General features: G+C 45.3%; 1 protein-coding gene across 6 annotated transcripts; it reads right to left on the minus strand.

Moving 5' to 3' along the window:
- Positions 1-288: 288 nt before the first annotated feature.
- On the minus strand, positions 289-13,386 carry LOC146356219 (uncharacterized). 6 transcript variants are annotated; one of them, XM_084831424.1, is made up of 7 exons: positions 13,270-13,386; positions 12,018-12,447; positions 9,867-10,485; positions 9,578-9,704; positions 8,835-8,908; positions 7,751-7,877; positions 289-6,533 (listed from the first exon to the last, which is right to left on the minus strand). In XM_084831424.1, the coding sequence occupies exons 3-7, from the start codon at positions 10,296-10,298 to the stop codon at positions 5,176-5,178; spliced, it is 2,118 nt and encodes a 705-aa protein (XP_084687550.1). In that variant the 5' UTR covers positions 10,299-10,485; positions 12,018-12,447; positions 13,270-13,386; the 3' UTR covers positions 289-5,175. The 6 variants fall into 6 exon arrangements, with proteins under 6 accessions (XP_084687550.1, XP_084687553.1, XP_084687549.1 ...); XM_084831427.1 differs by having other exon boundaries at positions 289-6,530; positions 13,270-13,383; XM_084831423.1 differs by having other exon boundaries at positions 289-6,530; positions 9,867-10,397; positions 13,270-13,337.
- Between the last annotated feature and the right edge of the window lie 14 nt (positions 13,387-13,400).

Below are 13,400 nucleotides of genomic sequence, written 5' to 3' on the forward strand. Positions count from 1 at the left end.
CACAGTTTAACCAGTACTCTGGCTTGTCATGTTGTGTGAACCCAGCCTTTATTAGTCAGTGGCATGGAAATAGATTTCTGGTGTTATCTGATTCCCAGGACCAGGAGGAAAAGCTGCAAAATGCCTTCTTGAATTAGGAAAGGTGCAGAGCCCTGCTGTCCTTCTTTGCAACTCATCTCCTCCATCCCTGTTCTGTATCCCCTTTTGCATCTCGTGGAACCTGCCCGACCTGAGGACAGATAAACCTACACTACTACCAATGAAGGAATCAAGAAAATCAGGGCTGGGTGGAAGGAAGATTGGGATTTACTGGTAGATCTCTAAGTGATTGCGGTAGAATTGTTAAGCAAGAGAGTCAGAAACCCTTCTTGATCTACCAGCTGTTGAATTCTGCATGGTCGTAACGTGTTAACAGGGCCATGTTCCAAGCCAGAAAGAGAACCCATGGTTTGTTGTTAGGTTGTGAACTCTGGGTTGTTTCAACCATGGCTTGTCATTATGTATGAACCCAGAACTGTGGGTTGTTCATGGGTTGTTTTGCTACGCTACAGAGGAAGTGGGCAAGAGCAGTACAAAAACAACAGCCACTCTACATGCCAGGCCTACATTGCTGTAAAGGCATTTCGGATACAAGGAGGGACTGATAAAGGAAGAAGGAAACAAACAGATTGAGAATGCAAACCATGGTTTGTTCGATTGCCTGCCAGACAAACCCTTTGCCTGCCAGACAAACCCTTTGCCTGCCAGACAAACCCTGGGTAGGGCAACAAACCATGGATTATCTAAACCATGGGTTAGCAGTGTGTGTGAACCTGGTCAGTGACCACAAAATACTTTCCTTTCTTCCTAAATTAGGCTCCTAAAATTAAAAAAAAAGCTTGGGGGGTGGAGGTGGGGAGAAACAAGTGTAGCTTTGTATGGGAAAGGATTTGTGTGAGCTCCGGTTCTGTTGCTGAAAAATTCCTGGCCTGTGCATGTGCTTGGAGCCACATCGTTCTGCAGTTCTACGTCCACCTCTCTAAACCATTCTTCCCCCCATGGTTCTGCTTGGTAGGCCTTAGGGTTCTAGCGGAAAACAGAAGTAGATCCCATAAGCCTACTTATGTCCGCCTACTCCTGAAGCTGTGGGCAGGGGCAGTGGAGAATTCCCCATTCACGCACTCTTTAAACTGAAATGGATAAAAAAGCGTATTTCCAGCCTTGAATAAATAAAAACATTATCAACAAAAGATTTGGGATATTAGCAGGGACTGGTGGAGCTCTGAGGTAAGACTGTTTGGGCCTATTCACACGGGCCTGTCAGACAGCCAGGAACCATTCGGCACCACGTGGCTCTGCTCTGCTCCGTAGTTATTGGACAAGCTTACCTGAGTGGTTTGGGCGCATCTTGACGTCCTCCACGGCACAAACGGGCTCTCAGCCGGTGCTCCATCATCTGGAGCGGCCACAGAGAAAGTCCACGGTGGCTAAAGCATCCCCTGCAGTAGTGGATGCGCTAGCTGGTGGACTCTATGGTTGTGGCCTGGAAGTCCTCGGGAGCCCACTTTAACCACTGGGGAGTACGACAGACAACACTGTGAACCTCCCCCCAGGGCCCCTTAACCCTTTTGCAGGGGGAGGTTACCCAGGGTGGCTTAGTCACCGCATGGAATGTGGTTTTTCTCCCCCCACATGACACGCTAAGCCACCATGGTTACCGGAAATTCCCCACCCACCATGGCTTAGCATGACATCTGAACAAGCCTTGTAAGTGCTTGAGCACCATGGCTGAACAGCATAGCGTGGATACTCTCTTTAAAAAATATATTTTTAATGTTATTTTAATTATAATAACGAAAGAGAAAACACATAAGGTCTTACATTGCCATTACAAAACATAACAGAGGCCATCATTGTGGGATTGCACCCTGACAGCGCAGTCCTATACATGCTGACTGAGAAGTGTGTCCCATTGAATTCAATGACGGCTGCAATCCCATCCCCATTGAATTCAATGGGTCTAGGACTGCAGTCCCCATTTTCAACAATATATTTTTTTCAAATAGCTTAACAAAACAGAGACAGGTGCTGCTGGCACACCAAGCCCTGCCCTTTGTTCTATATTCCAGGGCAGAGAACTCGAAAATGTTTTGGGCTAGATGCACCTGCTCTCGTCTGATCTCGGAGCTAAGCAGTGTCAGCTCTGGTTCGTACTTGGATGGGAGACCGCCTGGGAATCAGGCTTCCTGCACTGAGCAGGGAGTTGGACTCGATGGTCTTGTAGGCCCCTTTCAACCCTATGATTCTAGGATTCTAGTCCAAAAAAATCTGGATAGAAACTGCACTTGAAAATCAGAATCTCCAACATTTACATTACATAAATTATCAAGCTGTTTTAACCTGCATGAAATTAAATGCCACTGGTACAAGTTTTTTAAAAAATTGTTATGCATACAATAATTCCTAAACCTCATTCACTTTTGTTTTTCAAATAATCATACCCAAGTTGTCCCAATACTGTAACCCTATCGTGTTCAATTAACATTTGATAAGATCACTGCCTTGTTGTGGCGAAGGGGCTTGCGTAACTCAATGAAGCCATAAGCTATGCCGTGAAGGGCCACCCAAGACGGACAGGTCATGGCAGAGAGTTCTGACAAAATGTGGTCCACTGGAGAAGGAAATGGCAACCCACTCCAGTATTCTTGCCAAGAAAACCCCATGGAATGTATCACAAGGCTAAACGAGATGACGCCGGAAGATGAGCCCCTCAGGTCGGAAGGTGTCCAATATGCTACTGGGGAAGAGCAGAGGGTAGCACGCTCCAGGAGAGAGCGCAGGACAGGAAGGCCTGGCGTGCTATGGTCCATGGGGTCACGAAGAGTCGGACACGACTGAACGACTGAACAACAACAACAAGTGATTGCAATCAAACTTTGTCTTTAAGCGAAAGGGTTGTAAACAACAAAGATTACCTTAATTGTCTGTTAGGGGTAATAGTGTTTGCACTGGGTATCCTCTTCGGAAAGATTGATCTAACGGTAGTTAATGGCTTGATCAAGACAGAATAACTCCCTTATCTGCCAGTAGTCTTATCTGCCACTTTCCCATCTTCCCAAAAGAAGATGTCAGGGGTGTAGATTGCCTTTTGTATCCCACTTGATTGTTATATTAACAAGCCTTTATGGGACAATGCCCAGCATTTAATAGGTTCCTATATTTCGCCCCCACACCCCCATACCCAAACGGAAAATATAGCTTTAATACTGCTTTGTAAATGAGTCCACAAACATTATTAGCCTGCAAATATTTTTACTAACCTGCTAAGGTACTAGTAACCTGTATTTCTATGTTGGCTGCATCCTCTCTTCCACATCTACCAAGAAAACACAGGGCTAATACAAAGATTTTGAGAAATTCTCTTTCATTTTCCTAGGACTACATTGTAAAATATAGCATGGACTTTGTAAGAACCTGTTTCATCAGATACAACCCATGAAAGCTCATGCTTCATTTAAAAAAACACAGAAGCCAATTATTTATATGTAGCCACAATATTATGTTGCTTTTGCTGCAGCAGCTTAATATGAGCTCCTTTATGGAATTTATTTATCCTATGTAGTTTTACAGGGGCACAGATTGTAGCCATTGTTAAGATACCTTTTCTTCAAGGGACAACACAAGCCTCAAGATGAAAGCTATAGCACTGACATGTTGGGAAGATGGTTTTTAGTCTACCGTCAGAAAAGAAAAAACAGCTCCAATGCAAAAGAAAGGCAGTTTGGGGAGTGATCACACTTAGGTTGACAGCTAGATTGACTGGTATATCACCTAAAGTTTGGGTCAAAATAATACTTCAAATATAAGGAAAACTGGAGAAAAACAGGCCACATAGCACAATCTGGGATACGTGGCTCAACAACACTACAAGCGAGAAGGATCTTGGAATTGTTGTAGATCACAAGCTGAATATGAGCCAACAATGATGTGGCTGCAAAAAAGGCAAATGCTATTTTGGGCTGCATTAATAGAAGAATAGCTTCCAAATCCTGGGAAGTACTAGTCCCCCTCTACTCAGCACTGGTTAGGCCTCATCTGGAGTACTGTGTCCAGTTCTGGGCACTGCACTTTAAGAAGGATGCAGAGAAACTGGAGAGGGTTCAGAGGAGGGCAATGAAGATGATAAGGGGACTGGAAACAAAGCCCTCTGAGGAGAGACTGAAAGAAGGCCTGTTTAGCCTTGAGAGGAGAAGGCTGAGGGGAGATGTGGTAGCGCTCTTCAAGTACTTGAAAGGTTGTCACAGAGAGGAAGGACAGGATCTCTTTTCGATCATTCCAGAATGCAGGACATGGACTAATGGGCTCAAGTTACAGGAAGCCAGATTCTGGCTGAACATCAGGAAAACCTTCCTGTCTGTTAGAGCAACACGACAATGGAACCAATTACCTAGGGAGGTGGTGGGCTCTCCCACACTGGAGGCGTTCAAGATGAGGCTGGACAGCCATCTGTCAGGGATGTTCTGACTTGGATTCCTGCATTGAGCAGGGGGTTGGACTTGATGGTCTTGTAGGCCCCTTCCAACCCTACTACTCTATGATTCTACGGGATGTCAAGGTGGCTTGCTCCAGAAAATAAGCCACCCTGCATTGTTAACAAGCCACCCTGGCTGCATTCAGACAACAGGCTAACCCATGGTTCAAAACAACCGACACTCAACCACTGAGCGTGTTGTGTGAACAGCTCCTATGACTTTTGCATGCTGGCTGTGCATTGAGAACTCTGAATTGGCATGGTCAGGTTGATAGAGATTAATATGAATTCCTATTAATTCTCAAGGATGCAATCCTATGCATGTTCAGACAGAAAAAAGTCCTACAACTCCCAGCATTCCCCAGCCAGCCATGCTAGCTGGGAAATGCTGGGAGTTCTAGAACTTTTTTCCTGTTGAAACATGCACAGGGTGGCCCCCTAAGAGTGGTAAACTTTGTTAGTCATGTTATGGTTAAGTTTACTCGGTCAATAATCTTTATATTTAAATGATTATTTCCAAATGTTTTATTTAGACATATTCCTTTTGTTTTATTTAGACATATTCCTTTTGTTTTATTTAAGTTATTTATGTTATTCATAAGGTTATTTACAATTTTTACCTGTCCATGATATTTGTAACCAATCAAGGTTTGAGCAACTGTCATCTATTCATTCAGAAATATAGTAAAACACTCCAGATTTTCCGCTGGATTAGAATTATGACTGAGAGGATTCTGGAAAGAACTAGAGTTCTGGGAAACAGGGACACACTCTGAATTCAGAGAGTGAGGAACCCAATTACTGCATCGCGGGTCCTGATTCCAATACTCTGAGTGGATCCTTTGATGAGAAATGAGGTTTCTTTTCTCGCTAAAGCTCTTTCCACAGTCCAAGCACTTGTATGGTTTCTCTCCTGTGTGCGTCATGTGATGTCGAAGGAGGTGCGCTTTTTTACGGAAGTTTTCTCCACATTCTGAGCATTTGAACGGCTTTTCCCCTGTGTGGATTCTTTGATGCGTGACAAGGTTTGTGCTCGTACAAAAGCTCTTCCCACACTCAGAGCACGTATATGGTTTCTCCCCTGTGTGAATCCGCCGATGTGAAGTAAGGCTTGTACTTGTACTAAAGCTCTTTCCGCACTCAGAACATGTATATGGTTTCTCCCCCGTGTGAGTTCTTTGATGGAAAATAAGGCTTGCATTCTGAGCAAAACTCTGCCCGCACTCTAAACACGTAAATGGTTTCTCCCCCGTGTGGGTTCTTTGATGGGCCATAAGGGTTGAGCTATGACTGAAGCTCCTTCCACACTCCAGGCATCTAAATGGTTTCTCTCCTGTGTGAGTTCTTTGATGTAAAGTAAGGTTTGTATTCTGACTGAAGCTCTTCCCGCATTCTAGGCATTTATATGGTTTTTCCCCTGTGTGAACTCGTAGATGGGAAGTCAGCTGTGATCGATGACTAAAACTCTTTCCACATTCCAAGCAAGCATATGGTTTCTCGCCTGTGTGAATTCTTTGGTGTCTAACTAGTGTTGTCTTCTGACAGAAGCTCTTCCCACACTCCAAGCACGTATATGGTTTCTCCCCTGTGTGAATGCGCTGGTGTGTAATTAGTGCAGCACTCTGACGGAAGCTCTTCCCACACTCCAAGCAGGTATATGGTTTCTCCCCTGTGTGGATTCGTTGGTGTCTAATCAGACCTTTCCTCTGAGAGAAACTCTTTCCACAGTCTGAGCATTTAAAAGGTTTCTCCTCTTTGTGTGTTTTTGAATGAGCTTTAAGGCTGGATTTACAACTGAAGCGTTCCCCACACACCAGGCATTCACAGCTTTCCTTTCCTTTGTCTAGTTTTTCTTGGACTGGGATTTCACAGATATTGCTGCCCTGAGGAGTGGAGAGTGTGTTCGTCTGCTTCTCTTTCCCTTCAGCTTTCTTGTTCCGCTCCTCCTCCTCTTTGCACACAGCTCTTTCCAAGAATAGTGTGTGCGCTTCTCCCTCTTTCTTGCTCTCCCAACCATCACCTGCTGGAATAAAGAGAGAAAACTGGTAAGAGCCTGAGGGAGAAACAGAGCCCCAAATCACGAAACGAAACAAATTAAATGCAGTTTTGAGTGATGGAATAAAACAAACGCAGATGGGAGGCAGACAGAGGTGTACAAAATTATGCAAGGTGTGGAGAATGTGGACAGGGAAACATTTTTCTCCCTCTCACATCAAATAGGGTCATCCCATGAAGATGATTGGTGGGAGATTCAGGACAGATAAAAGGAAGGGCCTCTTCACACAGCGCATAGTTAAACTATGGAATTCGCTACCACAGGATGTGGTGATGAAAACCAATTTGGATGGCTTAAAAAGGGGATTAGACAAATTCCTGGAGGAGAAGGCTATCAACAGCTACTAGTCCTGATGGCTATATGCTACTTCCAGTATCAGAGGCAGTGTGCATATGTACACCAGTTGTTGGGGCACATGGGCGGGAAGGTGCTGTTGCACTCCTGTTCTGCTTGTCGGTTTCCTGTGGGCAGCTGGTTAGCTACTCTGTGAACAGAATGCTGGACTAGATGGACCCTTGGTCTGATCCAGCATGGCTCTTATGTTCCTAAGACTGCAGCTATTAGTTTCTCTTTCCTTTCTGGAGACCTGGGCTTGGGCCCTTCTCCATTCTCTTTGTTCAGATCCTATCCTATTTTAAGAGTCTCTGTTGTCTGGCATCTAATGATAGAGATGGAACAGAATAGTAGAACGGTCTGGGAAACTTTCCACTGCCCTGAATACATGGAGTTCTGATTTGGCAAGTTTGACTTACATTTAGGTTTCAATCCTATGTACACTTACCTGGGAGTAAGTCCCATTGAACTCAATGTGGCTTACTTCTGAGTAGATGAGCATAATGTTGCACCACAGGTAAAACTAAAAAAAAGAGTAGGGGCAGAATCCTATGCATGGTTAGACAGAAAAAAAGTCCTACAAGTCCCAGCGCAACTGGCCAGGGCACGCTGGGAGTTGTAGAACTTTTTTCTGTCTATACATACATAGGATTGCACCCCATGTCATCTTAATTTTATGTGCTATATCAGTATCTGAAACATTTCCCCAGCAGGTGAAATGAAATATTTGGTAAGTAAAAAAAATACCAGTAATTTATGCTTAGGATGGTTTAAATATTATATGAAAACAAATTAAGAGCTTGAGTTGGAAATGACTTTTAGCAAAATAAAAGACAACAAGGAAGCCTTACCCAGATAAGCTAGATTCCCACAATTCTCCTCCATAACTTCCACATGAAGAGTTCTTTCACCTGCATCTAGCAAAGCCCACTCCTCATCAGTGAAATACACAGCCACATCCTCAAAGGTCACTGGACCCTGAAAGAAAAAGGAGAAAAAGTAAACTCCTTTTCAATTTAGGGAAAAAAAGGAGTAAGGAGGGAGGTGTATAAAATTAAGCATGGCATTGGAAATAGCAGATAGAGAGATTTTTTTTCTCCCTCTCTCATAATACAAGAACCCAGGAGAGACAAAAAAAATGTGGTTTCAGCCACCAATCTAGATAGATTTAAAAAATGTATCAGATTCATGGAGTTTATATACTAATCAGGGACATACACAGCAATATCTGTCAGCCTCTCCTCAGACTAATTTAATTTGTTACGGTGAAAAATTATAAAGAAAACCTCCAAGTAGCCTATGGATTCCACCCATTTCTTGGTTTGTAAATGGGAAAATTCAGATATATGTTAAATGTACTACTCTCTGTCATTAAGTAGATTTAAATCCAATGTATTTCTTTTGATTTTTTCTCTTTCTGTTGGTTTGTTTAACCTTGTTTTGGAAAGCTAATAACAATCTTTAAAAAAAAAATGAAAACAGAAATGAAATGAAATATGCAAATGTTAAAAAAAGACAAATTCGTGGAGGATCACAATGCTATCAATTGCTACTAGTAGTAATGGCTATATACTACTTCCACGATTAGAGACAACTGAATTGCCAACTGCTGGAGAGTAGCAGCGTGAGAGAGGGCCATTGCCCTCATGTCTGGCTTGTGGACTTCCCAGCAGCACCTCATTGGCCATTGTGGGAAAAAGGATGATGTTCGAAATGGGCCTTTGGTCTGATCCAGCAGGGCTATTCTTATCATCACAGTTAAGGTGAGGTGCTTGGGGGGATTCCCTTAAAGGATTCTAACCTTCGTGAGTGGCCTTCCCACCATTTCTGTGGCTGCTTTCACTGAACCAAACGGAGAGAGATGGATTCTTTCAAGCCCAAGCCAAGAACTCTAGGCTGCCCCACTGCCTGACTCCCCAGTGATGCCTCTCTTACCTGATCAGCAGCTGTTTCCACCCCAGCACAAACAGGAGACAACTGAGAATGGATCGCTGATGTCATTCCATTGCCTGCGAGGGACACAAAGGTGACAGGAAGATATTGTATCTCCTTTGCACACACTTAAAAAAATAACAGATTTTATATTTCAGTTCCCTGTTTGAAGGGGGGGAAAGGCTGTCCCCACGTGACCCCATTTTTGGTGTTCCTCCCATCCTATCCTGCAGAGTAAGACAACTGGGCCTGTGTCAAAGGACCCCTTCAGGTTATCTCACTGCTAACAACCCAATGCTGAGGAACAACCTCTAGGTTTTCCCACCAATGTCCCCAAATGTACAAAAACCACACAGGTTTTCTGCTGCTCCTCCCTTTTTAACACTATGGAACTCCTGGCCACAAAGGCAGGGAAGTGGAAGGAAGGCCAAGCGACAAAGGAAGAGTACAGGCAGGTAGCACAGAATTGCAGGGATGGCATCAGGATGACTAAAGCTGAGGACGAGCTGAGGTTAGCGAGGGATGCTAAAAGCAACAAATAAATAAATGAGGCATAGGATTGAACCCCCACCACCACTACAGACAAGATAACCAAAACAAATCGATTGGGCCCTCACTGCTTGGAAGACTCCAAACTCTGAGTGGCTGCAGATGAGCATCTCCCCTACACAATAAATGCAGCCCATGGATTTCAGGCATAGAAGAGAGAGGGAAATCAAGGGGAAATATCCCCCAGTAATCCTTACCCAGTGAGGCGGCCACTTGATCGTACTCTTCCACAATCCACCTGTACAGCGGTCTCTGCCTGGTGCCTGACGGAGCCTTCACAGCCTTCAGGAAGTCAGTGCCCAATTCTGCTAACAGTCCCTGTACCTGAAACAGACGTGAGGAAGGATCCAATAGGGAGTGGGATTAGAAAAGGAATGGTACAGGCAAAGGGCCTGTAACCTTTTAAAAAAGGGGCACATAGTAGGGAGTTTTAGGATATCCTTATGTTATCTGACCCTTGGAACAACCAGGATGAAATGGTCTCACCTGCTGCTCTTTCTGCTTCTTGTCCTCTGCCTGGCTCAGGAGGAAACCTTCAGCCAGGGCCACTGCCTGGGAACTGGTCTCCGGCCCACATTCTCTGACCCAGTTCTCCATTTCTGGGGGCAGGACAGTCAGAAATTGCTCTAAGACCACCAAGTCCAGGATCTGATTTTTTGTACGTCGCTCTGGTGCCAGCCACTGATGGCAAAATTCACGGAGTTGGTTGCAAACCGCTCGGGGGCCCCTGACCTCCTGGTAGTGGAAATGCCTGAAGCGTTGGCGTTTGACATCCAAGTTGAGGGTGTCCTCCTCACCCAGGATCTCCTGGATGTTTTTCCCCCAAAATTCCCCCTTGCTCTCAGCCAGGATGGCATCAGGGTCTCTGTCTGCTTCTGGGCCAGATCTTTTCGATCCAGGTTCCATGGCAGCCCCCATCAGGGCTGAAAAATCAACTCCGTCTCCTTCCACTTTCTTTGTTAAGGTAACGGGTGCCCAAACTGGTAAGCTTTCTAAGTTGTGGGAAGCCAAGCTGTTCTGTATGCAAAAGATGACACTATTGAAAACACTAAAGGTATTTTATAAGCAGAAATGGATGATTCCAGCTAGTGCCTGGGTCTTCTCCCTGAAGGAAAGGAAGGCAAACATTTAACCTCAGAGAGGAACTAGGGACTGAGAAGACAGTCCCTCACCTGACAGCTGGAGAACAAAGCCTTCACCTGGTTGCAAATCAGACAATGAGAAATCCCTTCCACTGGTCTGTCCCTAACGATTCTGAGGTTCTCAGGGCCGCTAACACACACATACAAGATTAACAACATCAAATACCAATCAACAAAGCAAGAATGTAAGACAGCAGAACATACAAAGCACAAAACTACAGCTGCAGAGAGTGAACGAAAATCTCAGCTACCAATAAAGATCAAAAAGCTTGGGAAAATAAAAAGGGTTTCGTCCAGTTCCAAGAGACATTAAGAGTTGGCACCAGGTAAGCCTCCCTGAGAAGGGCATTTCAAAATTGGGTGCCATCACCAAAAAGGCCCATTCCCTGGTCTGAAGGCAGGAGTAGCCAGAGAGGGACCTCTAATTATGATCTATCTATCTAAAAAGATTTCTAGGCCTCTTTTAATGATGGAACTTAGCACACAGGCAGGTTCACCTGGAAGTAGGTGCTCCTTCAGGTACCAGAGGCTCATGCCCTAAAGGGCTTTGTAGATAAGCACGAGCAGGTTCAACTGTGAGCAGAAATGGACCCCTCCCTCAGCTGCCTCTCTCTTTCAGAATCTTCCATTCTTCTCAGACCCGGCACCCACCTTTTGCCTAAAATTCCTTTATGGCAGCCTCGTCAATAAGCCCACAAAAATTATTAGGCTGCAAACAATTTTACCAGCCTCCTAAGAGGACAGCAGACTGTGCTTCCATGCCGGCTGTGACCCCTGTTGTGCAGCCAGCATGGAAATACAGGCTACTAGCCTCTTAGGGTGCAATCCAATGCATGTTTAGACAGAGAAAAGGCCTACAACTCACAGCATTCCCCAGCCAGCAAGGGAATGCTGTGAATTGTAGGCCTTTTCTCTGTCTAAACATGCATTGGATTGTGCCCTTAGGCTAGTAAAAAGGCCTAAGACTTCTACCAAGTGGGCTGGTGACAATGCAATTGTAATAAGTAAATTGGCCACTCTTAATTTGAAGAGGCAGGTGCAGGGCTCTGATCCGGCTGGTATTTGCCTCCGATGGTGCTGTTTACTGCAAACAACACCTTTGAGTGCAAATAGCAGCGGTGATGGATTCAGGAAGAAGCTGGCACAGCCCCCAATATGGATCGGGGACACACAGCTGCTTTTTCTTCAAAACAAAAGCGGCCAGTTTAGGCACACATTTTTAAAAAAGTATCAATGAGGAAATGTGCAGTTTTGCCCTTAGTCTGATTTTCTTGCCAGCTCTCAAATTGTGCTCAAACACAGGCTGCAGTCCAACGGAGTTTAAGAGGAATCAACTTTGCATCTTGTAACTAAATTTCAGGTTGTTTGCAGGGCAGGCACTTCATCTGCTTGCATCTGCCTGCTAAATCTAAAGTTCCTGGCTTTAAAGTTCCAAAGCTGATTCTAGTTGAAATCGTGGGCTATCATTTTTTAATATGAAACTTTGCACACTCACCTCTGCACACTTTCTTGGAAGTAAAACCCACTGAAATTGTATCCACATCTGGTTTTTCTCTCTGAAGTGTTGGGACTCAGACTGAACTCAGCACAAAAGTTCAGCGCTGATCTTATTCCAGCTCTATACTTAGTCAGATGTTGTCTAAAAATTGCAGAGTAAGCAAAATTCAAAAGCTGGCTAATCATTTATCACTTAGCCTCAGTGTTCCTCAGCAGTAATAATGGGACTAGTAATAGGTTGCCTTCGACCTGATCTCTGAGCAGTTCACTTGGTTCATTTTCAGAGGCTGATATTACAATCCTTGGTCTGCAAGTAAGTCAGATGCGGGTTTGTTTTTCGGAGAGCTCATAGGGTGCAGCAGGAAACTGGGACCAGTTCCACCCTGTGATTCACTGTTTTGGAATTCACTCCAGCTACAGAGCTTTGGCTGTTGGGCGGCATAAAAATATAAGGAATAAGAAAATAAAATTGGGGGATCCCAGGTTTTTACTTTTAGGAAACAACAACACCTGAAATGATTCAAGCAAGCATGGTTATCCCACCCTTACTTACAACTAAGCTAGAGCGTGCTCCCAGGCTGTGCAATCCCACAACCTTAGTCACAGAATCTTACGGGAAGTAAAGACGACATCTCCCTCCGATGTGCGGCCTTGTGCATCTTCCCATGGTTTCTTTCATCTTTTTTTTTTTAAAGATTAAGATAAAAACACGCAGAATAGCTGCACAATGCCTTTCGACTGTTAGCGCTCGGAGTCCACCCCCAAACCAGAAAGCACCCACAAACGTAAACTAAACTTGACACTGTGTTAGACTCCAAAGGGAACCTCGTGGCTTTGCAGAGAGGAAGAAAACCCCCCTCTGATCTGGGGATCGTGAGCCGTAGATCAGCTGTCTGCAACCCGGCGCCTTCCAGATGTGTTGGACTGCATCTCCCAGAATCCCCCAGCTGGCTGGGGGATTCTGGGAGATGCAGCCCAACACATCTGGAAGGCGCCGGGTTGCAGACAGCTGCCCAAAATGGGTGAGCTGCACGGAGCACCTCTCCCTGGGATGGCATATGGGTGGGGGGCACCTCTCTCAGTCTTCTCAAGCCCCCTCCCCATCATCAGATGCCCCCCCTGCCTTTTGTCTCCACCCCCTGGCTGGGCATCTCTCCAGCTGGGGCTCCCACAGCCACCCCCCTTGCATTTTCCATCCAGCCTTCCCTCTCCCCTCCATCCTTTCCCTCCCCAAAGCGCTCAGAACTCACCCGCTCTCCGCCGCGCGCTGGGGGAAAGACAAAGGCCACTTTTCCCAGGGAAGGGGGAGGGCGGGGCCAGAAGGGGCTGTCACTCTTCCTCACTCTTTCCTTCCTCTTGGCCCCTCTAGGACGCTGGGCTC

Source organism: Heloderma suspectum, chromosome 2 (genome assembly GCF_057233095.1).
Source record: "Heloderma suspectum isolate Gila_16-S chromosome 2, 16-S_ref, whole genome shotgun sequence".
NCBI classification, from domain to species: Eukaryota; Metazoa; Chordata; class Lepidosauria; order Squamata; family Helodermatidae; genus Heloderma; species Heloderma suspectum.